The sequence below is a fragment of the Python bivittatus genome, unplaced genomic scaffold (assembly GCF_059951505.1).
Source record: "Python bivittatus isolate LINGU-HERP-01145 unplaced genomic scaffold, Pbiv_v1 ctg000350_np1212, whole genome shotgun sequence".
Classification (NCBI taxonomy): Eukaryota; Metazoa; Chordata; class Lepidosauria; order Squamata; family Pythonidae; genus Python; species Python bivittatus.
In genome coordinates this window covers 2,427,328-2,453,761 of record NW_028277074.1, presented here as the reverse complement: position 1 = coordinate 2,453,761, position 26,434 = coordinate 2,427,328, and the positions used below count along the sequence as shown (strand labels likewise).

The following is a 26,434-nucleotide window of genomic DNA, read 5'->3' as shown; positions in this document are numbered from 1 at the left end:
GAAAACAAAAGAAATGTTTTACTCTAAGCTCAGCTATCAGAAGAAGGCATACCCATAAGTGGTCTATAGATATTTGTTTACACATGTTTTTTGGGAAAAAAACTTTTTCACTCAAAGAGAAAGGGCATCAAGAGAACATGATTATTTTGTAGAAAAGACCCTTCTGAAATGGACCTTCTCCCTAACTCAGACAAAAGACATTTCTAATAAACTGTCAATATATGTTTAATGCTGAGCAGAAAATTACTGAATCTGTTGCAGCCTGAGATCATGAGAAGCTAGAAGCATATGCCTTTAAGCGCAAAGATAGTTTAATGGATGTAGCAGGTGAATAACATAGCAGTGGCAAATTATGGTGGAAGATTTCTTTCAGCCAGTTACAACAGCCTATTGGTAATATCAGTATTCAGTGCTTTTTGAGAAAAACAAGATAAGTTACCCATAACATGCTAATGCCAAGGAGAATGGAGAGACCTGGATGTGCCTAGATCGTTTTTTGGCTCTCTTCTTCCAAATTCTTTTGCAGGATTCATTTTACTATGTTTCTTAAACTTAATGGAAAAACTGTTGTTGTGGTTGAATTATGCTATGCATGAGAAAAACAATCCTAAAACAACTCAGGTTCAATCTTTGACCTCTCTAAATTAGGGTTAGGATATATGCTTGTCTGAAAACCAGAAGCATCACTAGTGGTTACACAGGCCTGCAAACAGGCATATAAGAAACTATATCGAGCTATTCACAAGAGACTTGGGAAAATAGTGGGGAAAATTGCTTCCAAATGATTCAACCATGTATTCATAACTCACTGACTATCAGAGACCAATCTTCTCCACTTGATGTCCTTCATATTACAGAACTCCCATAGTTCCCAGCTAGCATGATTAAATGAAAGTTGCCAGGAAGGCTGCCATAGACTACTTGTAGCCAGACATGAACAATTAAGGACTATAAGGAATGAGCAGATTTATTGAAATCCAGTCTGCTTTACTGTAAGTGTTAGGATGATTTAAACCAGTGTTTTTTTTCGAACTTGGCAACTTTAAGATGTGTGGACTTCACCTCCCAGGGTTCCCCAGCCACTGCTGGCTAGGGAATCCTGGGAGTTGAAGTCCACACATCTTAAAATGGGCAAGTTTGAAAAACACAGATTTAAATGAACAAAGGCCAAACCTATATTTACAACTTCTCATAATGTATGGAGCCTTTGCATTGTCTTTCTCTAACTTACTTATGTGGTAACAGTTTTTCCAGTACTATTATTATTATTATTATTATTATTATTATTATTATTATTATTATTATTAAAGCAAATTGTCCTGCTAAGTGTAAATTTCCTGATGTAGCCTACTCACTGAGTGTATTTGTCTGATGTCAATTTTTGTTTGTGTGTGTTTTTCTTTTATAGAACCACCACTATTTAGAGCAGTGTTTCTCAACCTTGGCAGCTTTAAGATGTGCGGACTTCAACTCCCAGAATTCCCCAGCCAGCTGGCTGGGGAATTCTGGGAGTTGAAGTCCGCACATCTTAAAGCTGCCAAGGTTGAGAAACACTGATTTAGAGTAACTTCCGGTAGCATATTTTCACTTGCATAGCACCAATGATTAAGTAAATGTTGTAAATAAGATTTACACTAAAGCTGATCTGGATTCCAGACATCTGTGACATACTGTTATGGGGTCTCTCTTTTTTGGAAATCTCTTATACATTTTATTCTGTTTAGGCTTACCGTGTTACTTATCAACAAACTCAGCCTGAGGTGAAATGTTGTCATTTTGTAAATAGTTTAGGCAAAGAAGAGAAAGCTTTCTACATTTTAAACTATTAAAAATGCAGTTGAGAGTTTGGTTTTGTGCCAGGAACGAAACTAATAAAAGACTGCAAGAGTGATCATCCTAGTTCTTAACTATAGATATATTAGGAATATAAATGCTTTTTTCAAAATAAAAAGCTTTGATTGCATTGGGCTTTGTAATAATATCTTTAAAAATGTCAAGCTACTTAAACTTTTTTTTTCTCATTTTGCTGAAAAGCTAGGGATAAATGGAACGCTGGAATTTAAAACCTGGATACTTTCAGTGGATCTTACTTCCAGTAAATATTCAATGAGGGAAAAACTGCAGTTCATGTTAAAAGTATTTTTAAATTTAACATGTAACTTATAGATACAAATGGCATGAACTGGAAATTCAGAAATGGCTGAGATCACAATAGAAGTGGAGGCAGAATATATCTTTACTCTGGCACCAAGAGAAGACTTCCTCCTTATGCAAATGCTATTTTAGAGGGAGGATTTTCCTGAGGACTGAAGCAGGGGAAGAAGTTCAGTCTCCTAAATTTACTGTAATCTTCATAATTATTAGCTGTGGACCAAATGAAGTTGTCTGCATTTGAAAAACATTTAGAATGCTGTGTTTATCATTATGAGCTATTTGCCCCAGGTCACTACATTGAGGTATTTTGGGTATGAGAGTAAAAGGCCCTCCGGCCTTGGATCATGAAAAACTACAAATATGTCCAATGCTAATAGTATTTAGCTGGGATGACTCATGTGAGACCTGGACCAAGGCAGTTTTGTATTCTGCTCCTGTGGATTTCATGACTCATTGTAGCAGAGGCACACCCTATGTGAGGTGCATAGGCACACCCTATATAGGAGGTACATAAATGTGCAGTCAGGATTAGTGTCTCTTATCTGACTCTGTGTCAGCCAGTTTCTTTTCCTTGAATTTTAACTGCTGATTAAGGATTGTACTGATAATTAACCTTTAAGACTTATTCATCAACTGTCTGATTTTTAAGTGACTAATTTTTATTTAATCACTTTTTTTTTAAAGACCACATTCTGTTGTTACAAGGCAACAGAAATAAATACATAAAAAACACACACAAATATTTACTGTGGATTTGATGCCTAATCCAGTTGAAATTGCTCCTAGACAAGGTTCATTGAAATACCTTAACTAGTGGATTATCCTGAACATGAAATGCTCGCTTGCAAGTTTGAATCTGTAAGTCTACCAATATAAATGCATGTCATACTGTTGTCTCCTTTAGTTTCCAATGGATAGACTTGTTTCAAGTGAATAACTACCCTTCATCTGAATTTAAACTAGACAGAATGTTGAACGAAATGTAACATTTATTTAACTCTACAGGTTCAAATGTTTCCCTTAGCTTTAGGGTAAAATATGTTCAACAACAACTGGCAAACATTCCAAGGTCACAGTTGGCTTTCTTTCAAGAAAACCCTGAACAGGTTTTCAGTTAAGGGCTTTGTGATGCATATGTTCCATAAGAAGCAAATATTCTGTCATGGTTATTCAGGAATGTGGCTGTTGTGAAGCAACAGTCTTATCACTTTTGTCAAAAGATCTTTTATAAGATGAATGAATGGTTGCACAAATCAATAGTACTTTGAACTGCTCTGAATATTCTTTTTCTTAAATGCTATTCTCCAGAGTAAGTAATAGAAAAATCAAAGGATTATATTGCTTTGGAACCTTAAAACTTGAAACTTAAATGGTAGGAAAGCAAGCCTAGATCATGAATCAATAACATTGCCTATCCTGGACTACAAAGTCATGTGCCTACAATAAATAAATGAATACACACACAAAATGCATGTAAAAGACAACCTATGCATACAGAAATAAATAGGTAAAAGATTTTTTATTAAAGGTAGTTATTTCCTGTAGGGTAAAATCCAGAACAATCCTTGTTTGATCATATGATCAAACATTAGCTTGGAGCTAAGAGGTTCATCGAGCTAAAAGGGTATTTGTTTATTTAATTTAATTAAGGCCACTTAACTCAGTGCCCTGGCAGCTTACGTGTAAAAAAAAAAAAAAAAAGGGAAAACAATTCATATAAAAAGATCATAGCCAACTAGAAGGCCAATTAAAAAAAAAAACCATTAAGAAAGCTAGACTTATAGGGATTCCACAAGGCTGGAAAAACCACCACGTTTTGAATGATTTTTTGGGAACGTCGTTAGGGTGGGAGCTGTATGAATCTCAGGGGTGTTGCCATTCCAGAGAATAGGCACCACAACAGATAAGACATGCTTCCTGGGTCTCATAAGATAATACTTTGATAGGACCCAGTCTGCTTGATATCACGAGATGGGCAGAAACAATAGGAGGTAAAAGAGTTAGGCCTTATGCCATGAAGGGCTTTATAGGTGATAACCAGCATTTTGTATTGCACCTGGAAGCCAACTGGTGCAGCTCACAGAGCAGTGGGGTCACATGACCATAATGCAACTCCTCTATCACTGCCTGCCCCATAACGTTCTAGATAAGCTAAAGTTTCTCAGTGATCTTCAGGAGCAGCCCATGTAGAGTGCATTACCGTAACCCAATCATGAGATGACCAAGGCAGGGATGACTAACTGAAAGGCTTGAAGACAGCATTCTCATTTCACACAGGACTACTAATAAAGTCAGAAGTAGTATGAACTTCTACTAGTTTGGATTTTTCTAGATAGCACACCTAATCCTCTCAAAGGTAAAATGTTGGAAGTGCTGTCTCGTTAAGAGATCTGTCCCTATTCTGTTTTACTCATTTGTCACTCACAAACAACAACAAAAGAGGTTCTAGATCTGAGTTTTAATGCAGTGGTTATGAAGAGGACAGAAGAGTAAGTACTATTACATGCTCTGTGTACTTGATTTACCTGCTATCACTCAGGAATACAAATATTTCAAATAGTTCAAAAATAAAGATCCAAACTTTCAAATTTTGAGTAATTTAAAAGAAAGGATGAGTGAGCCATCTTCTAAATGGAAATGACAATTGTGTGAAATTTTGAAAAAAAAACACAGCTATCTATTGCATCTGAACATGTTTCCATTTGTTTAAAAAACTCCTTTTAAACCAATATTGAAAAAAATCACCAAAGGAAGTTTGTATATTTTTGTAATCGCTTTGTTCAAAATAAAAGCAAAGAATCTAAAACAAGCTATAATGTACTACACATCAACATTCTTTTATTATGAGTACAGTAATTCTATAGTGTTCATTCAGATTGCACAATTACATCTAGACTTTTCAGGATTAGAAACAAAGCACTAAATAAATGTGAAAAACAAAAAATACTCCAGAAGTTATGTGCACAAATAAATGAGGTATTCTGATTTTAGAACACTCAAAAGAATTGCAATAAAACATGTATAGTAAAACTGGCATTCTAAAGGAAAAGTTGAAATGTATACACTGTTAGGGATAAAAATTAATCAAAGTCTATAAAAAAGCAAGAAAACGGAGTTCTTCCAGATCTCATATAAAACCAGATAACAGATATTTAAAGAAAATATACATAACATTCTAATACTTTATTCCTTTTTATTAATTTGCAACCATTTATGTGCCACCTAATCTCATAACTCTATCACTTTTAATTATTAATGCAACCAAAATATCAGTCTTAATTGTGATTTAGAGGACAGAATTGTAAATACAAAAGAAAAGGTCTCTTTATTTTCTATTTATCCTCCTTAATAAACACAAATAGTTCTGAAGATTAGTTAGTTCCTTCTTGACAATTGGGAGAATCATATAGTATTTAAATATAGATATAATAATAAAGATAAGAAAAACCATTACCAAAAAATTCCAGTGTTGCATAAGTTGGCTATTTTACATTGCATAATGATCTGAAATGGCTGAGCTTTAAGTAGACGAAGAACAGTACACTGCTATTAACAATCACTGCAGATAAAATAACAGAAATTGTATAACTGAAAAACAAGAATTACAAAGTACAAAAATATAAGCAAGATACTGTTTCATTATTTGACTGATTTCAGAGAAATAAAATTGATTACTGGCTAGCCAGCTAGACATTAGAGCCAACTGGAGAAGGACGATAACGCCCAGCCTCATGAATGTTTGAATGAGTGAGGTTGGAGTTCTTATAACACAGTATTTACACTTCCTCAATGGGCAAAGTCCAACACTACTGTTCCCCGAAATGGTTTTCTGTGGAGAAGTATGCAGAGAAGACTTAAAGGTTGAGATTGCTCCACGTGTTACATTAGGTGAAATTGTGTAAGGCAATTTGTGGCCCAGCATGTTTATTTATTTATTTATACCAAAATCTGTATACAGCCTGCTTTAGAGATGCTAAATAAATGAAAGAAATCCCCATACGAAGAAACCCCATCTTTACCTGACCAAAAAAAAATCCCAGTACCAATATAACAAAAACCATAATCTAAAAAAATCAAGAAAAATCTGAAAAAGGCAGCTCAAACCACCTCAGTGTTGTAACAACACAGGAATAATCACAGCAAGTCTGTAAACCACCCTACCATGTTAAGCCATTATTGTTTGGGTATAGATATTATGTGACCATAAACCAGGTTTGCTATTTGACAGCCATAGTGTTTTGTGAGACTTTCAGATCATAATGGAACTAATCATGCCAGAACAGGCCAAATGTCTGCAAATCATGCGCAAAGTTCGTAAAAGCAAGCACTGAGCTGCAAAATGGTTGACAGATGTGGGTGCAGCCCCACCAGCTTTTCAGTGCCCTTAAGAAGGTCCTATACTCTAAAAGAATATAAATATAATGATTTAGAGCTGCTATAAATAATTAACATAAAAATAAATTAACAGTGGAAAATGCTTACAAAAATTCTGACATAACTGGCCTTATTAATCTGTATCCCTTTTCAGATACGGAATCAAATTGTCTTTCATCACGCACACAAAGCCTCTCCAGTACAGCTGCTATGCCAACAGTCACCAAAAGCACCTGCTTAATACAACAACTTAATTAAATATTAATTTATTTACTTTTGATTAAATATTAATCAATGTTTAATAATAACCAAACATCAAGTGATTCTGATAGAAGATGCTCTATGAAAGTGATTTCAGCCCATCAGATTATTATAAGTGTATATGTCAAATTGAAAGAAGGGAAACTCTTGTCAGATTCTGAATTGTGCCATGAATAGTACAAGTTACAGGCTAAAGTAGCACAGGTTTGGATAAGGATCTTGAGGATGCAAACAAATCTGAGCTTTATAGTGAGAATTCCCTCCCTCATATGATAATGGAGGCTCCTGAAGGGCATACATCTGAGACCACCACAATTCTTTTCTTAATGCCAATGGCAAAAACCACTACCTATTTTCATTGTTCTGTTATGCCCAAACTTCCATTTGAAAGCAAAGTCTTAAACTGAAAACAAAAGAAAGACAGTAAAATGCTGTTACCATAATATAACAGGAAATAATTCTATTCAAATAAATATACAGCAGAAACTGAGGGGAACTCCTTCCCTCTCACCCCGCCACCAGAAGAACTTAAACCAGGACATTTACTGTTGACACCCTGATTTCATCTTCAGGTAGTAACAGTAATAAACATTCTGTCCTTGTTTAGGCAAAACCTGGCTTTATCCCCAGGCCATGGATTAGAATGGTGGGTTAGGGTTAGGGTTAACTAGGGTAACCCTAACCCCTACCCCTAGTAGGATGTTTTGCTTGTTTGATTGATTGCTATTCTCCTCCAGACTTCCTTTTGAATTATATATTGAGGGGTTTTTTTATTGTTTTTCATTGCTGAAACTTGTAAGTTGCCCAGTGTCATACTGATTGAGGTAACCTATATATTTAATAAATAAATAATGACTAAATAAATAAATAAATAAAGTCCAAGCCCTGTATAGAACTGTATAAGTCAGTCCTTTACAGTGATATGCAAATACTACCTTCATTTTTTGTTCATAGCTGCTGTGGCTGAAATGACCCCTGAAATAGACTGGATACTCAGAACATCTGATATGCAACTTAGATTTTTGAAGAACATTTGCTTGCTTGAGGCTTGGACTTGTATTTTCTTTCAGCAAATCTTTTCTTTCCTGAAGTTTCATTAAAATCATTCAGTGCAAGTTAACAACACAAACTATTATGAATGCTTTATGAGAAATTTCCAGACAGGTACTTAGAAGTTTATAGAAGGAACCATAAATGCTCCTTCTAGAACCTTTTATATAAAATAGCACAAAAATTAAAGTAGCAGTGCTGGCAAATATTGGAGAGGTGTCATTGATTCTTCTGGCCTATAAAAATCTTGGCACTCTTGAACTAGCTGCCTAACAGTCTTTCTTGTATTCTGTCTGGGAGTACACAATAGGTTAAGTTGCTTTTGTCTATTAAAGGTCAATATTACAATTATTTACCATGAGCAATGCTAACAGAATACACATACTATGCTGGAATGCAAAATGTACATAAACTCTGTAGGAAAAGTCCATGATCAAGAGACAAAATTATTATTTGCTGGGTTCCTATTTATCCAGCGGACTGCCTTTTCTTAAAGAGGACTAGCTGAAAGATGACAGAACTGCATAGAATGACACACTTCCATTAGTGTAGGCTATAGTCTCTGGAATATCTACTCTGACATGTTCCACAGAATTTAATAGGACTTTTTCTCAGGGAAAAAATGTGTATGAAACTGCAGCAATAACAACTTTGCATGGCATCCTGGCAGCTTTTAGTGTGTACTGCCCAGAACTGATTAAATAGGATGTCATACATTTTTTTACAAAAATAAATACATAAATACTGGTTTACAATTTAAAAATTATTCCATTAATAAATTCTACAAAATGGCAGATACTTTGTACCCTAGAGTGCCATTTCCTGTTTACGTTCTTTTGTGCAAATTCCAATATGTTAGAAGTGAATTATGCCAGAAAGGGATAGCGTTAGGTGGTATGAGCCTCTTACTTCTCAGAAGTGATTCTAAATCTAGGACTTAAAAAAAAAAAAAATCCACAAAACAAATAGTGTTGCATTTAAAATAAGGAATTATTATCCTCTTTCTATCCACTTAGGCTTAGCTTCTGAAAATAATGAATTAAAATGCAAGATCAAGTAAAAAAGGGAGATCTAAATACATAATTAACACTAGAAATTCACACACATTACTGTATTTACCAAAGATCACAGCAAACAATAGAAATAGTGTATCCCTAAAAAGTGACCGAGGTAGCATGATATACACAGTACAGGAGTAATGAAACAAGCACAGCACATATTTCTAACTGATGTAGCCAAGAGAGGTAAACTGTTGGCTGATCTGGTGAATTCAAGCTTATAATTCATTATTATCCTTAGAGCCAGAGTTCCGGGTTTCATGATATGCAGGATGTACACACTCAGCAAGTCTATGGAGAGGCCTCTGCTAATTATTTCCATGTGTTGTAGCATTGAGCCTCCAGTTGGCCAGCCAGAATCACATCCTGTATTTCCCAGAGGCAGGCAGAACGTTCATATGTACAGCAGAGAAAGACGTGCTAAACTGGACAGTTTAGATCTATGCCTTGAGATGAATGTAAGTATTTTGTCTTCATACTGTGTCAAACAGAAAAATTGTTTGGAGGGTTGAAATAGAGTAATTTGATATAAATGAAGTACCCCCAAAGGAGCCCCACCTTTGGTTAAATACCTTTTTTTAAAATATCAGGATTTTTTATCTTCTAAGAGGAGATCATTTAATTCAATTATGGTAGCTGCAAAGTCTACCTGTTCCACAAAGTCTGAAGTGATGATGTTAACACCCATGATTCCTGGTTTCTGTGATTTCACCCAGTTCAGAATCAAAGGAAGATTTCTATGGAAAATAAAGGAAAATGTTACATCACAGATATAGGAGACACACCTTATCCTATATATAATAATGTATTATATATATATATAAATATAATGTCTACATGATAATCTACGATACTTCTTGGAAATAAGAAAAATGTTTGTATTACATATTGTACTTTACAAACAAAACTTTTTGACGAATTAAATTGTCTTGGATTCAGAATTCTCTTCCTAGAGCACAGTATCTTGGACTTTAAAAATATCTCATCTTCTACCTGCAGTCCCCCCCCCAAAAAACAATGAATTGAGACTGGGGGGCGTTATTCCAGAACAGTGTGAAAGATGGCCTGAGGGAACTGGTTGAAATAAATTCATTTCACGTCTGGTAAAAGCTCTTCCTTTATAGAACTATCATTTTGTGAACAGTGAGTTTCTTTAGAACAAAATACTGAAACAAAGGATGCCACTTTGGAAAACAAGAGTGATAGTAATTTCTTAACGATTACAAACCATGTAAATTTAACGTTTAAAAAAAAAACAGCAAAAGTATGCCACATCTGAGGACCTCATACATTACAGGCTCAAGAAGAGGGACAGAAATTAACAAATGCATTACAACACGCTCTATATATTTTCCATAAATAGGATTTTAGGACCACATAATTGCAAGTAGATAAACAATACTTATATTTCTAGTTATAGACTCAGAAAATATCTGGACATTAAGGACAGATCACGTTGTTTATCAACATTATTTTGTGCCTTATTTTTACATTCAGTCTAAAATTCTAAAATCGACTTTTTGATGTTGATATGCCATCTAATATTCTTAGCATTACAGGAAAATCACTACATCTTCCCAGTAGCATTTAAACATTCAAAATAAATACTGTGAACCTGTGATCTAGTTCACACACTATGCCAGGTAATAGTTTAACAATAGGTTTTTTAAAAGACTACATTGTGCTTTAGTGAGAGATAAAGGTTCTAGGCAAACATTTAAGCAGGTGGTCTAATTTAAATAAGTTGTTTTCCTGCCTGTTTTTTAAGTTATTATTTCAGAACTTCCCTAGAATAAAATGAGAAATGGTGCTACAGCACCTCACTTTTTGTGAGATGGGCGGTATCTAAATTTGAAATATAAATAAATATAAATAAATAAATGAATGCTGTAAGTGAATTTTTGCTTTCAAGTGTTTGGATTTGAGAAGCAAGTCACTAGAGATATAACTGATATGCAAAGAACAACAAACCTTTTTAATTCACTCGTTTATCTAGAAACCTCTTTCAAGGAAAATAAACATTGCCTCATTCGTTATATATCTATTTAGCTTGCATTTACAGTCACGTTTTATATCAGCAATTCACCTTAGAATAGGAATGAGGCACCACAAGCAAAATAAATTATACTTGGTTGGTTTGTCTACTTTTTGCTGATTTAACATTTCTGTATCACATGATCTGGAATGCTATCCATAATTGTACTGTTTATTTTTGTAATTAAAATAAAGATACAATGCATTTGGTTATTAGAAGAAAGGGAAAGTGATTCATCACCATCTAGTGGCTTATCATTGTATAACAACTGTTTTTCAAAAATAGAAGTTTGAGATTGTTATAACAATGGATGATTAATTTTGATGGAGGGGAAGATAGGTTTCTTTGAGCATCCTGTGTATTGCCACTGTTTAGATTATTTTTCCTGACATGGTCATTAGACTAAATCAAGTTGATTGACTGATTAGACTATTTTTCTATCTACTATAGTTGTAGCAAGTTACTTACTATATTACTGTAATTGACACATCCAGTACTTCAATATGTTGAAAGTTATGAGAGATTAAAGTGTTAATAGACTACTGATTAAGTAGTATTGTAATTGAGGAAAACAGAACCTTGTTACTATTAATTTATCAAGATATCTTCAGACTAAAATTAAAGATTATTACTTATTTGGGCTTTATATGTAATAATCTTGCTTCAGGGGTGGATTTTGTTGACTCACCCAGCCATGAGCTAAAGACCAGGCCAAATGTTCTGAAATATAACTCCCTCATTCCCTTATTATCGATCATGCTGCCTTGGGTGATGGGAACTGGTCCAGAATATCTGGAAAGCATAGATTGCCTATAAACCAGTATGGCTAAGTATATACAGTATATCTTGCTATATCAAAACCAAACAAAACCATTAACTGATGTTAGCTTGGACAGTGAAGCAATGTGATAATGTGTGAATTCTAACAAAGTTGACACAAAATTATTTGAATTTACTTATTTTATAGAAATAATTAGAGACATAATTACCCAAACAGCTTAAAAAGTAGGATATACCAAAAACAGGTATGAACTGGGCAATAAAAGGTATTAAGAATTCATTCAGAACAAAACAAGAGAGTTTTGAACTGCTCCAAAGAAAGTCTAGGCCTTCTGAATTGTGATTTCAAGGAACGCCATTTAGCTTTGGAAATGATATAGTTTTAAAGTTTTCCATATAAGGTTAATGCTTATGCGTGGGGAGTTGAAGTTGGTTTTATGACTGATAGCTATAGCTCCTAACCTGGAATACATTTATCAGCTTTTCCTTTCTATCCAGCCACCATTTTCCTTGAGGGGTACAAAAGGAGATTGTTCTAACATATTCTTCTGAAATTTAAGAATGAAAATCAGTCATTTTTCCCTGTCCTTTTTTTTCCCCTTGGTTTCTTTTAATTGGTTCTAATGGAAGAGGAAAACAGGTGGCATATTTTCTCTGCCCAACCTCAATTTGCAGGCATGTCCAGGGAACAGTTCCTTATGGCCCTTACAACGATCCCCCAGGAACCAAAGGATTGTATTCTTAATGACTTTACAAGGTAGGTCAATTTATTTAGTTAATTGTCAACAATTGGACAGGAGATCTAGGAAATGCTTCATGGGTATCACTATATGCATTGTCTAGCAAAGTCTGCAAACTAATCAAGACCTACAGAAAACTTAAGCAGACACTTACCTGTGAACAAGAGTGTTTTTCAGACCACGGCTGAGATGCCTTGCGACAGTTTTGACTCTTGGTGTGAGAATAGCTTGAGAAACATGGAAAGTTCCATATTTTGCTCGCTCGTTCAGGGTGGTCTCCAAGAACTGCAGTAGTTTATGTACATTGGTTGTGTTTGCCCAGGGTGCTGGCATTTTATTCCCTGACCACAGAAAGGGGTATATTTCACAGATAGGATGATGGTAGAAAACAAGAGCCTGAAAAAACAGAGGTAGAAATAAAGCAATTGAAATCTCTTCCTGGGCTAAATTCATTTAGATTCATATTATTCTCTAAAATTACTTTATAAACAATGGGCAAGGAGCATAACAATATGGAAAAGATTGTCTTTGAGACAGCACAGAAGTGGGTAAAAGTAAAGTCTGGGCAATTTCAGGTCAAGTGTTACTAGAGAAACTCACAACCTGGTGAGTACCACTATCATCTAGTAAATGTTGCATGGTTGTTGTAAAAATTGTGGAAGTAATTTGAAGGGCTTTCAGTACTTAATAAAACTTGCTATATACAGTAATCCTATTATATTTGAAACAAAGTGATACTGACTTGGATTGCATGAGTTGCCACTCTGTTCCATTTTAGTCCACGAATAATCAGACAGCGCTATCTGCCTTCATATACCTATACCTATACTAGCAAGCAGAGTTAGCTTCATCATAGATTAAGGGAAATGAAGGGAAAGAATATCACCTATCTGCTGAGATCTCATGCAATAGGTGGGGGTTACATTAAGGTTCTCATTATTTCTTCCACTTCTTGCCATTAGATTCCACTAACTCTCCTTTTAAATCCACAAGGGGAGAAACAATAACATCTTCTATGCTTTAGGGCCTTGTAAACACTTTATTTAAATATAGGTTTCCCCCCATTTGGGTATCCCTTTCTTCTTTTTCAGGAACATAAAGGCAGTCACACAACAAGGCTATGCCTATATGTGGCTGGGATGTTTGTTGAATGATCCCCCATAAATAAGACACTTGGTTATAAATATGAATCAATACATCACATTAGAAGCAAATCCCGCAAATTTCTAACTTGTTGAGGTTTGCCAGATTCACCACCTTTCTCTTTTTCTTTTTTCTTTTTGTCCAAGTCTGGTTCTGTTGATTGTTTTATAAAATTGTTTTTATATTGTGTTGGTGTATTGTCATTTGGAGTTGGGCAGCATCAAACTGAATAAATAAACTTCTACCACCAGCATCTATATTCAAATACTGCCACCAGGGGGGCAACTTTGACATATCCTGCTGTTTGTCTGATTTCTTTTTGAAAGATAGCTGAACAAAGCTATCGACATGGCTAAAGGTGAGAAAGAGGTGGCGCAGATGACCAAGCCTCTGGAGATCCTTATTTGTTCAGAATGTATTAATACAGGAGGAAGGATCAATCCAGGAACTACCTCACAGAACTAAAATAATTGGAGAAATTAAGGCTAGGATAATCTAGGAGGAACAGAAAGTGTAGCAGAATTGGGTGAGACACATAGTTCATAGGAAAGACAATAACATTGTGGTGATGTAGCTTTTATGAGGTATTAGGGAAGCAGGATTGAAAATGGATCCATTTCAAACTGATTGCTAAGACAGATAGACAAGCAATTCTTAGAAGGTGGTCTGTGTTTAGCTAGAATGTAGAGAATTAAGAAGATCCCTTGAGGGAAATAAGCAAGAACCATTATATAAGCAAAGAAGGCTGAAACATTTCTTAAGGCCTGGGAAACAAGGTAGTATTTAGAAGAGATTCAGTCAGGCTCTTCCCTGATTCATTGGGATATAAGAGGGAGGGGAGGTAAAGCACAATCAGGCTTGTAAGATTCTGTCATTATAGCCTATTTCAATAAACTATACTTCTTCCAGTGGTCTTTTTATTGATTTGGTCTACCCTGTAGGGCTGATATAGAGAAGAATTTTCTATTAGTTTTACCATGAGAAAAATCAATTTTCATTCAAGTCACCAGAATTTTAAAAAAATGTTAATACACGGTGATGGGCAGAGTCAAGGTAATTTCTACTCAGTTAAACATTTACCTGAAAAGGAGTTCAGCTGTACCAGAAAGACAAGAGCTCACAGATATTATAGAATGGAAGAAGTGTTACAGAGACATTCTATGCTAAGATGCAAGTAAGATAGCCCAGTGAGTTTCTAGATCCTAGAAAACTAGTATCTGCACCAATTTCAGATTTCTTCCTCCAAACATTGACTTCAGAGTCAGGAATCCATTGAATCCTATGACCTCTGAAGATGCTTTCCCAAAAGCCACTTAATGATAGTTTGAATTACAGAAATTCAGATCTAATTAAATAGGGAAAAAATCCTCTACCTGCTGTTGCTTTTCCCAAAGATTTTGCAGTGTCACATTTTCTACACATTCTTTTGTGCAGAGTTTTGATCCAAATATTTCTTGAATCCTGCTGATAAGGTACATGTGATGGTTGCTATCCATAGCATAGAAATGATTGAAATCCAGGAAGATTACTTCTTTAGAATGATGGGCTAGGAAGGTGTTTATCTCCACAAGTCCATCCCATACTCTGGTTCCAAACAAGCCATGTATGAAGTAGATTTCCTGTCCAGCTTCTCCTGGTTTGGAAGATACACGGAGATCAAAATAGCGGATTCCACTGTCAAGCTGCTCCTTGAATGTCAGACTTTGTGTTACTGACCATTTCTTCATCAGCTTTTTTATCAAAGAAATTCTAGCTAACCGCTTAACTGCTGTGGCTTGATCTGGTCCCACAGGAGATTTCTCATCCACCCAGTAGCTGAAGGAGTCATGTGAACCTATATTGGAGAAAGGCAATTTATTATTCTTACAAATCTTCCTTTTTCAGGGACTTTGTCCAGCTAAATTCTAAAAAAAATCTGCCACACTGTCAAGATCAAATGAAGAAAGCCTAACATAAATTTGGCTCAAAACTTAGCAAATAGAGCTATGTCACACTCCCATGCATTTGGAGATTGAATTTAAATCTCTGAACTGGCTTATTACAAATCTTGAACCTATCTGGATACTCAAACTCTGTACAAATCAGATATCAGTGGGGCATATTTGACGAATATCAGCAGTAATTAGAATCATTACACACATGCATGAACACGTACACACTGATCGTTTAAAAACCTCTTTTACAAAGTATTTGCAAAGAAACACTACAATACTATACCAGAAGTAGTTTATTATTACAATTTATACTGTATCACCAAAATGCCATTTTTAGTATTATATTCAAGTATATGTAAATTGTTCAATTTGCCAGGTATACTAATGAAACCAACAGGAATGCAATTTCATAGATTGCATGCATTTGGCTAGTAGGGCAAACCTTTAAATCCTAGCAATTACGGCTTCATTCATTACTAAACAATATTTCTTTAGAATCACATAATATAGTTAAATAAGGGAAATACCAAGCAACATCTCTGGAGGATAATTAATTTGCAATTTTATTTCAATAAACTGTCACTTCTGTGCAAAAAAAAAAAGGATGAAGACAGACCAGTGCCCTAAGATCATTGGGTGGCATCATCATCATCATCTTCATCATCTTCATCATATCACCATAAAGAATAATTTCACATACAGAGTTGTTTGTTAACCTTGTTATTTGCTGCCAGGATATAACCTTTTTAAGGGTGTAATGGTAAAAGATCTTGTTGAATTGATGAATTAATGAACATTCAGATTCAATATTACCACAGTTTCAGAAAGTCATAATTTCATACATGTTTTAGATTCATCTAGTGGTTTAACAGAAAAACAAAGAGGAAGGTGTTACTTGTTTTCTGGGCAGCATAGATCTCTGTTAGAACACCAAAATAATTGATGCAGTTGGCAAATAAATGAAGTACAGATAGTCCTCACTGAACAACCATTTGTTTAGTGACCATTTGAAGTTACCAGGGTGCTTTAAAAAGTGACTTATGATCGGTGCCCAAAGTTACAACTGTCCCAGCACCCCTGCAATCATGTGATCGCAATCTGGGTGCTTGGCAACCAGCTTGCACATGACGGTTGCAGTGTTCCAGAGTCATATGATTGCCATTTGCGACCTTCCCAGGGGGTGTCCATCAAGCAAAGTCAATGGGAGAAGCTACATTTGCTTAACGACTGCATGATTTACTTAACAACCACAGTTATTCACTTAATCACCACAGAAAAGGTCATAAAATTGAGTCCGATTCGCTTAACAACCACCCCACTTAACAACCAATTTTCCAGTCCCTATTGTCATTAAGCAAGGACTACCTGTGATAACACAGCTTTCAGATTCATCTATAATTTGTGACTGATTACTATAGAGGAAGACAGAAAATGAGAAAAATAACAAAAGAGACTGGATGTTTTTTTCTCCTTTTTTTTAACAAGACTCCTATTTATGATAGCAGTGAACCGTAATACTTATTTGCAATTTTACTTCTATTTCTAAAGACTACATTTCAGTTCACTTAAGTGTTTTTGTTAAAGCTCTGTTGTGTTTATGCAACCAAAATGAGCAATGGAGTACAGGTGTTTCTATACCAGTGCTAGTAGTCTCTAAGGCAAGATGGGGGAATTAGAGTATTTGTGAATTATATGGTAGGTATTAACAGAAACCCAGTGGAATGGAAAGAATCAGCGGGTTACAGTAATCTTCAATATAAACCTTATAGAAAGAACAAGGAACAGTTCACTGGTGGAGATGTTGCTTTATACATCAAGGAGGATATAAAATCTAGCATACTAGAAAACATTGAAAGACCAGATCCCTCCATAGAATAATTATGTGTGACATTATCTAGCCTCAAATATAAATTAGAGATAGGTATATACTATCAAAGTACTGAGGGAGATCTTAAGAAATAAATCAGGAGGACATTCAAAGGGGAAGATTTAGTAATAATGCAGGACTTCAATAATCTTCACATAGACTGGGGAGATTAAGACTTAGACTATAACAAAGAAACCACATTTCTAGATGCTTAAATAATTGTGCCTTAGAACTGTTGGTCCAGGAATCAGCCAGAAAGAAATCCTAAATCTGGTGCGCAATGTAACTGTCGTGGAACCAATAGGAAACAAAAATGATCATTATGTTATTGTATTTAACATATTTGCCAGGGGGAAAATGGCAGCAAAGCTCAACATAGTTACATTGGAAAAAGGGAATTAAAAAAAACAGTCTGTATTAACCTTCTAAGGATGAGATCTGAAAGAACTAAAGCAAACTTAGGTAACATGAGAAGGCGTTTCTCAATAATGAATGGCTGGGTCCTGACAGCATCTATTCAAGAGTTCTTTAAAAAGTCAAAGATGTAATTGCTGACTCTAAGCCAAAATAAGTAACTTGTCACTCCAGCCAGAGTCAGGAAATGGTAGCTAATGCAGAGCCAAATGTTAAAAAGGAACTCTGGGGAAGGTACAGGAAATTATAGGCCAATCATTTTCATATTTGTTCCAAAGAAACTGATAGAAACAGTAATCAAAGGTGCCGGAGGGTGGGGTCAGGTGGGATGGAGCTAGGCAGAGAGAGGAACAGGCCTTGCTGAAGAACAATCAGCGTAGATTCTGCCTTGGGAAGCCCTTCCTCACCAACCTTTGGGAGATTTTTTAAGGTTTCTATGGGCATGTGGATGGGGGTGATCCTTATCCACGCTCTTTACCAGGATTTTCAAAGGCATTTGGCAACATTCCTCATCAAAAGTTCTTGAGATGAAAGGATCTGTTATAAGAAGATCTTTGATAGGCTGTCACTGGCTAAAATCAAGAAAGCAATGGGCAATTTTGTCAAGGGAAAGAAGTAAGAACTGAAGTCTGTGTTGCTACCAATTCTTTTAAAACTTGTACAAAAAATTAAACAAATGAGCCAATTTCTAAGCTATGGAATCAGCTTACTAGTATTTTTTTTGAACAACAAAAATTAACATATTTAAGACAACTTTAAAAATATTTATTTCAGTTTAAAGTGTAGTGGAAGAAGTTCATCATAGTCTGATCCACATTCAAAATGGGCTGTTTTAATCATTTTGTGTGGGGGGTATTTTGAGCACAAAGCAGGATTTTTCAAACTTGAAACAGCTGTCTGACCTTGGAACACTTTCAGGATGATTGAAACTGCCTATTTTGAATGTGACAGAAATGTTTCACCCTTGAAAATAAATGTTTTGAACATGAAATGGGGCACTGCACACGTAAAATAAAATAAATAAAATAATAAAAACATTTGAAATGTTTTGCATACAACCAGTCAGGGTTGTTGGTGGCACCCCCCACCCCCAACCATTTTTTTTAGCATTTAAAATATTGTATCTCTTTCTCAGACAGTCTCTTTCTATATAACTGTGCCATGCAGCTTTTGAGTATTTTTTTTAAAGTTGCAACTGGTGCTCTCCCTTGTGTGGCTCTCTTGTGCAGTGCACAATTAGCACAGCAGGGGGTAGTGGCCCTGCCACTGGTGCATGGCCATCAACTCTCTTTATCGTGGCTATGACAGAAATAACACTTTAAAAAATGTGCTTTAGAAAAGAATGCATTTCTTGGAAACTGAAAATTCATGGGAACTCTCATTTTATAAGTGTCAAAGCACAATATTTCACAATTAATCAGTCCATCAAGCTAAAAATATTCACAAAACGGTAAAACTGAAACCAATATAACATATCAGCTTTTCCTTTTCCTTGCCTTCAGTTTGCTATTGATATTCTGTAATTTGGGGTACCAAGGAAGCCAACTGTCACAATATTTCAACTTTTTCGTTGTACCAACACTACACAAAAATGTATCTATGAGCAAGCAAATGATACATAACTATCATATAGCAAAGTAATTAACATTTGATAGATATCTTCCACATGTACTATGATTCATTCTTAACATTCAACAGAAATTAATATGCAGTTTAGTCACATTCAATTATATAAGTATATTATGCCCTAATGTAATTTCCTATGGCATCACAGGCAAGGTAAACTACAGCACGTGAAGTAAATTATAATGGACTCAAAACAGAAATAAATCTGCATGATGTAATGTGAAGAACACATGTGTACAGTGTTTCTTAAAAATATATAGAATTACATATATAATTAGTATACTACCCTTACTAGAAGAAAAGGGGAAAAAAAGGCAAAGTAGTGGATACCATCAGCCTCCCTTTAGGTTAGTGGCACAGAACAACCAATAAGGACTATTGTTCCTAACTAAAGGAAGAAAAGAGTACATAGAGAATATGGGATGGGAGAATTTGTATTTATATTTTATGCATGCTTTCTACCATTGGATTTGTTAATAAAATACATTTTTTTAAAAAGAGGTACTGCTTATTAAAAACATTATTTACCAGCAATGGATATACTTCATACAGTTGGCCTATTTTGAGTCCTTTAAATATCTTCAAAAATTACATCTGAATTTGAAATAGATAGACAAATTACTCTTTAAAAAGCCAAGTGTTGGGGTTTTCCAATAACTTTTAAAACAGATTGTAGTGTCCTATCAATTTCATCCCTTTGATAGTTTGAACGTGGACAATTTAGATGCTACTAGACAACCTGTGACCCATTGGGTCATCATTTCAGAGATATTTCCTTACCTAAACAGAGAAACAGAATGACCAAGAGCAAAAAAGCAGTGGGAGAGTGAGAGACTTGCAACTTCCTGACGGCTTCCCCATTGATTCTGCTTGTGGGAAGCTGGCAGGGAGCATCAGAAATCTTCCTCTCTCCCTTCCTTCCTCCCTCCCTTCATATAATATAGGCTTGCACCATTTGCCCTCCCCTCACAACCCTTTGGAGAGCCCCAGTAAAGGCTTCTCCTCTTCCTCAACTGACCTGCAGAACTGCCTGCCACTTCAATGGGTGAAGCCACAGACCATGAGGAATACTGCACCCATGGTCCCCATTCCAGCATGTCCCCAAGGGCCCCCTCCCTTGAGGGAGGAAGAACGTTCACCCAATGGCCAATGGTGCCCCCCCAGCCAGCCCTACCTTGCCAGCAGGCATCCAAGTCATTCCCTCATCATTCCCTCAATGCCCACAGCTATTAAGAGATTTCAAATTTCTTCCTCGTTTCCAAAGCATCCAATCACCACTCCCCTGTTGGGCCTTGCCGCCAGCTGATTGGGTGCACGGGACAGAGGAAGGTGTGAAAGAGGTCGGGGGTATGCCCATGGCAATCACATGACCTGGACTGACCACCATGGCACAGCAGCACAGCAGTGCTGAAGCACCCACAAATTTCAATCCCATGGGAGTAATGGATCCTGGATTTTGGACACATTCTGTAAGTTAGCCCATTTGAGGTACCTTGGTTCAAAAATTGTTCCCCTATGATGCATAATTTCACCCAGCTGAAGGTTACAGACATGAGAGTTTTACTAGTATAGATGTTATCTTATCTTATTAAGGCACTTTACTCTGATGAGTATTATTAGTATACAACTCATCTGAACTTTGCTTATTATGTATAAAGCCACCACACATGACTAGGTACAATATAAGCATAAACCAATAACAAGCCATATCCACTTTCAGCTCTGCCTAAGAAATATCTCTTTTGAAAAAGAGAAACACAAAATTCAGTAAATTCTGCCTTCATTAAAATGCTTCATTGTCAGCTGAGTTATTTTGGAGCAATAGCTTTTCAGTAAGATGTTTGACTTGCAATGGTTAAAATTTGCATTACTTTTATTAATTGGTGTCAAGTACTTAAATATTCTTCTTGTGTTGTGGTAGTTATTAAATATAAGTAGATGCTTATAGGAGTGAAACAGAAGGGTTTATTCTAATTGGCTTATTCTATATACAGTCTCTTAATACTCATTTTATCCGTTTCATCCATGTGCAGCTTTCTCTAACAGTCTGCATGACTTTATAGCCACATGAACTAGAATGATGAGATCCTTGGAATATGTGATAAAGATAAATACTCTTTCTTGAAATTCTGCAGAAAAAATAGCTTTACATTCCATTTCAAATGAGAAGGCTTCGGGAGAAAAATAAAATAATAGGATTTATATCTGGAGAAGCTGATATGTTAATTAAAAGCAATCTTTTCTCTCTCTCCACTCTCTGTAGTGTAGACTTTCTATAGTAACAATACAGATTACTTTTAGCAGTAATACACTCTAGCCCCATTCTTTATCAAAAATACTTGAAATGGGACTTTTGAGCCAAAGCATTTGCATTAGCTACTGTTATGACTCACTAGCACATTTCCTAGTTTATATCTTTAGCAGCAAGACCAAAGGGCTGGTTCTGCTAACAGAGACATTTTCTTTGTTAAGTGCAAATGAAAAACACAACAAGTAAAAGATCACCATGTGCCAGCTATGGATTTTCCAGTTGTTTAAGGTGACTGGGCGTAAAGAAGAACAAATGATTCATCTAGTCTGGTATTCTGAGATTAGTTGAAGTCAGCTATGGTTATTGCTAAGTAAAGGTCAGCCCTCCTAAATAATAACCTTATATCTGCAATTATATACTCTCAATCTCATCTAATGTGGAAATGTTGTTTGACCTCAGCTAATGATCAGCTTTCGCCAAAAAGCTACAAGTGTTACTGAATACTTTATCCTGGTTAACCATACTTCTTTATAGCTTTATAAAACCACATCTATTTATTTTAAGACGTAGAAAATGTATTTTCCATCTTTAATAATATCTATATGTAACTGAATATTTAAATACAGTAAAGCCTAGATTTAACAGACTCCCAATTAGCAGACTTTGGATGCAATGGACAAAACTTTTGTCCAGAAGGCCCCTGAAATAACCAACATTTTTTTCTTGATGTTCCTTGGGATCCAGTAAAATCAATCAATCAGCCCCAATATTATCTGTACTCCAATTAGAAAGAAATGCTTGTTGTCCCAAGTAGAGATCTGTTCCAGGCTTGCTATCTTTGTTAAGTGCAAATGAAAAACACAACAAGTAAAAGATCACCATGTGCCAGCTATTTTTTAGTTGAAGATGCAGATTGAACCTGGGCCCTTATTCATGCAAAACATGAGTTTTAATCATTGAGCTGAGAAACTTTCCACTATCTACAAATATGTGAATATATCAGCATTGTGTCTCCAGCATAATCATGTATAAAAGACATCCTAATTTTAACTGGTATGACAGTAAAGAATATTCACTTAGTGAATAGCTTATGTTTTAATCAGCTAGCTAATACAGCTAAGTAAGAATGAGATGAAAAGAATGTTTTATGCATTGTACACCAGGCACAAAAAAAGGCAACAGAGACTGGGATACCCCATAAAGGATAACTATCCTACGGTCAAATCCTACTGACATCTTTACCAAATCAGTCATTCAATAGGGTAGCATTAATCAGAAATTTAAGTCTATGAAGTCACTAAATTGACTATTTCCAGATGTTGCTTATTTACAGTTCCAAAGCTCTCTCACTTGGTTGGGGCTCTTGGGAGTTGTGGCACATCATTATCTAGAGATCTATGTGTTCCCCAGTCCTGGTTTATTTATATAAGAAAGAGTAATTTGGATCACTGGATTCTGGTAAATTAGAACTAAGACCTAGAATTCTTTTTTGAAACTAGTATTTCAATTTCCCCAGTCTTGTTCTTTTTGTGTATCATTCTGAAACATCCTATGGACAGTGTAACTGCAAGATAAATTTACTGTTTCCTTAAAAACATTTATAAGCTGTTTTAGGGTAGATTAAGGGTTAATAGTCCATTGACAGGTTTTATTTGGTATATTTACTATGCTGTTCAGGTCTGAATGTTTGTGCTTTGTTCAAATTATGCCTGCATATGTCCATCTCGTGATCTAACAGGCAAAAGAAATGTGTTGCATAATCAGGGAGGAACTTGTCCTACACAAATTGGAGCAAAAGGAGATTATTGTCTGAACGAAACCAATCCATTTCTAAAAAATTCATACTGAGGTCTCAATTAATTGCTGCCTTTATCCCAATATAAAGTACTAGAGACAAAACTTCATAATCATAGAAAAAATTAGGAAACACCATCACTTGGTAGTGAAACGGTTTTGTATGAAAAAGCCCCCCCCCCCCCCACCTTCATTCTTGAGCACCTCCTCTTTTGGGCTAGGAAATCAGAATAAGGCAGCTTGCTATATTCAGTGATTAAACATGACAGTGAAACTTGATCTTTTTGCTGGTTTCTAAATTTGGGAAAAATAAATTAAATATCATCTTTATTTTTCAACCAGGGCATTTAAACCATGTATATGAATATTTTCTGTTGTCCAGCTTTAGGCCTAATGTGACTCTGGCTGTAGCCAAATTTCTGGCTGTCCTGTTTAGATTCCTGAATTATTTGTTTTCTATAAAATGTCAAAATGTATGCTGTTTTCTTTCTTTGTTATTATGTTTGTTCTTGGGTCCTTTGACTGTAATAAACATTTTCATTCATTCATTCAATGAAATTTATCAACTTCTTTATTCTGGGGGAAAGCATCTTAAATGCCCCTGCTGTATCCTATAATCTTTGTATACCAGAGACTATTAATGATATATAAAATGCATATACTCTTATTTTATCAAGGAAAGAAATATTTGTAAAATGTTTTAACTACTGTACTCTGTTTCAAAGACACCCATTTTATAGATGCAAATCACTAATGGCATTTAATTTTCCAATTATTTAATTATTTTTTATTAAGTGTAAAAATGCCCAAAATTCAAGATAATAACTAGGTCTTTAACCTGCCCAACCCCTCATCCTGACTTCTGGATCTCACTGAGATCAGTGGGACTTACGTTCACATAAATATTGTAACCTCCTCCCCTCCAGATGTGTTCAAACTACAACTCCCAGAATTCCCTGGTTTCCTCATTCTTAAACTCAGTTGGCCTTCTTCCTCAATGTGTTGTCCTCCAGATGTATCAGACTCCAATTCCTATAGGCCCTGTCCATCATGGGTATTGCAGTCCAGCACAGCTGGAGGGTATTCTCTTGAGGGAGGTGCTGTTTGCTAAATTTTTGCCAGAAACTGCCAAGCATATTCAGTATTCGGGTGATGTAGGGTGCGCCCGCCAGATGTGCAGCCTCCCCCAAACGCGGGCTTGCCAGGCGCCTTCCAGGGAGCAAAGGCAGGCGAGGTCCGTTCGGTCGTCAATTACCTGGGATGGCCAGCCTGGAAAGCGGCAGGGCGCTGAGGACGGGCGGCAGGGAGCCCATCCAGTCTGCGTTGCTGCGTTGGGCTTCCATTCGTCGCCTTCAGCTCCGGCTCCGGCTCCGGAAACGCCGCGGGCTGCGCGGATCCGCCAAGCAGTGCCTCTCCCGTCCGCGGCGGCTCGCACTCCTAGCTGCAGCGCGTTGGAGCAACTGCCGGCAGCGGCTCCTCTTCGCCCATCCTCCGGGAAACTCGCCAAGCCGGGAGAGCGGCTGCCGCGCCCCCGCCCTGCCGCGGAAGCTAAACCACGCCGCGCCTGCCTGGGCTCTTAAAGTCCCCTGCCTCCCTCTGGGGAAGGCAAAGGGGGCTGATGAGGACACCGGCGGCGGGAAGAGCCGCCAGGCCGCCAGGAGCCCCTCCCGGCCGCCCTCTCGCCTCACGAAACAGCCGCGGGTCCAGCGCGCACCTCCAGACCCGGGCGCCGGGATTGGTCAGTGCTTTCGTGACAGCAGCGGCGGGCGGCGGTTTTGCCTGGCGGGCAGCTGAGCCGGCTGAGCTCTCAACGTCTGCGTGCTTGATTCCTCCGGAAACTCTGAAGTTGGTTTTGTGCCACACGCTTGTAAGACGGAGAATGGTCCAAAATGATAAGATAGCCGCCACTGTCGATTAATGATAGTTTTCTGACCTAAACACGAGTGTAGAGTGGTTCATCGGAATGTGACGTTTTAAAAACAGCAAGTCCTGAAAATCGAAATTGTTAAATCATGATTTGGAGCCGCGTCCACGCTGGCACTGTTTGACTCCATCCCTCCAAAGCAGTTTGGAGCTGGCCCGCGATCGCGCTCTCTTCTGTTAGCCACAAGATCCTGGGAGCTGCAGAGAATACCGTGAACCAGTTTGCGCTCTCCCCAGCTGACCTCTGGAGAGTACAAACAAGGGGGGGAAAGCGGCTGAGTTCGGCGTTGGGGATTCTTCCCAACCCTCTCGGACAGGAGAGGCAAGGGGGAAGGAAGCAAGGAGGAGCGGGCTGGAATGGAACAAGGGATGCACCGGGGAGATGTTTTCTGGAACGTTTTTCTCCCCAGCCCCAACCAGACAGGACCATTTTTCAAACTCAATCTTTCTTCTGTTTCTTTTATTTCTTTATATTTCAGATTTAGTCACCGCCCATCTCACTCAAAGAGCGACTCTGGGCAGCTGACAACAGAAACAAGAATAAATACTAATTAAATTACAAGAAAACAGTGTTCTTAATTAAAGAACGTATTCCAAGGAATAGATGGTAAATGAAAAGTTATTAGTCTATGGTAGCCTTTTGCGAGTTTCTCCCACCCTCCTAAACGTGGTCCCCCTCGGTTCAGTTTTTGGAGAGTTTTCCTGCTGATGTATAGACCGGTGGAGTCCTAAGCCCCTTTATCTAATTTCCTTCCAATATTCTGTGGGGCTGGAAAAAATAAAGCAGCATTCAGCCAAGCTCCTGGAACTAGAAAACATAGCCTGGCCATCCTGCCGCCCAAAACAGAAGTAAAATGAATTGCTGACATTCCACCCCGTGGCTGGTGTTCATACTGCATGCTTTTGTCCACCATCCAAATATCTGAGTGATTGCTAAGCGGCTGAGCCTTCCTGTTGTCACGCGACCTATCCTCTGAAGCATTCCACAGCACTTGGGAAGTGTAACAGAGAATGGGGGAGCAGCCAGCAG

General features: G+C 36.9%; 1 protein-coding gene across 3 annotated transcripts; it reads right to left on the bottom strand.

Moving 5' to 3' along the window:
* Window positions 1-4,665: 4,665 nt before the first annotated feature.
* On the bottom strand, window positions 4,666-25,216 carry PLCXD2 (phosphatidylinositol specific phospholipase C X domain containing 2). Of its 3 annotated transcripts, none has more exons than XM_007423802.4 (5): window positions 24,737-25,216; window positions 14,969-15,429; window positions 12,607-12,848; window positions 9,470-9,634; window positions 4,666-9,375 (listed from the first exon to the last, which is right to left on the bottom strand). In XM_007423802.4, exons 1-4 carry the CDS (start codon window positions 24,822-24,824, stop codon window positions 9,484-9,486), a joined length of 942 nt encoding a protein of 313 aa, XP_007423864.1. In that variant the 5' UTR covers window positions 24,825-25,216; the 3' UTR covers window positions 4,666-9,375; window positions 9,470-9,483. The 3 variants fall into 3 exon arrangements, with proteins under 3 accessions (XP_007423864.1, XP_025019596.1, XP_088000633.1); XM_088144507.1 differs by having other exon boundaries at window positions 4,667-9,375; window positions 9,547-9,634; XM_025163828.2 differs by having other exon boundaries at window positions 4,666-9,634.
* Window positions 25,217-26,434: the final 1,218 nt, after the last annotated feature.

Excerpts from the sequence above, each read along its gene's own strand:
- PLCXD2 (XM_088144507.1), bottom strand. The coding sequence starts at position 24,824 with ATGGAAGCCCAACGCAGCAACGCAGACTGGATGGGCTCCCTGCCGCCC. Across the intron at positions 12,849-14,968 it reads TTTGGGAAAAGCAACAGCAG|GCTCTTGTTTTCTACCATCA; the intron begins GTAGAGGATTTT and ends CTGTTTTTTCAG. Across the intron at positions 9,635-12,606 it reads AAAAACACTCTTGTTCACAG|AAATCTTCCTTTGATTCTGA; the intron begins GTAAGTGTCTGC and ends TATTTTCCATAG.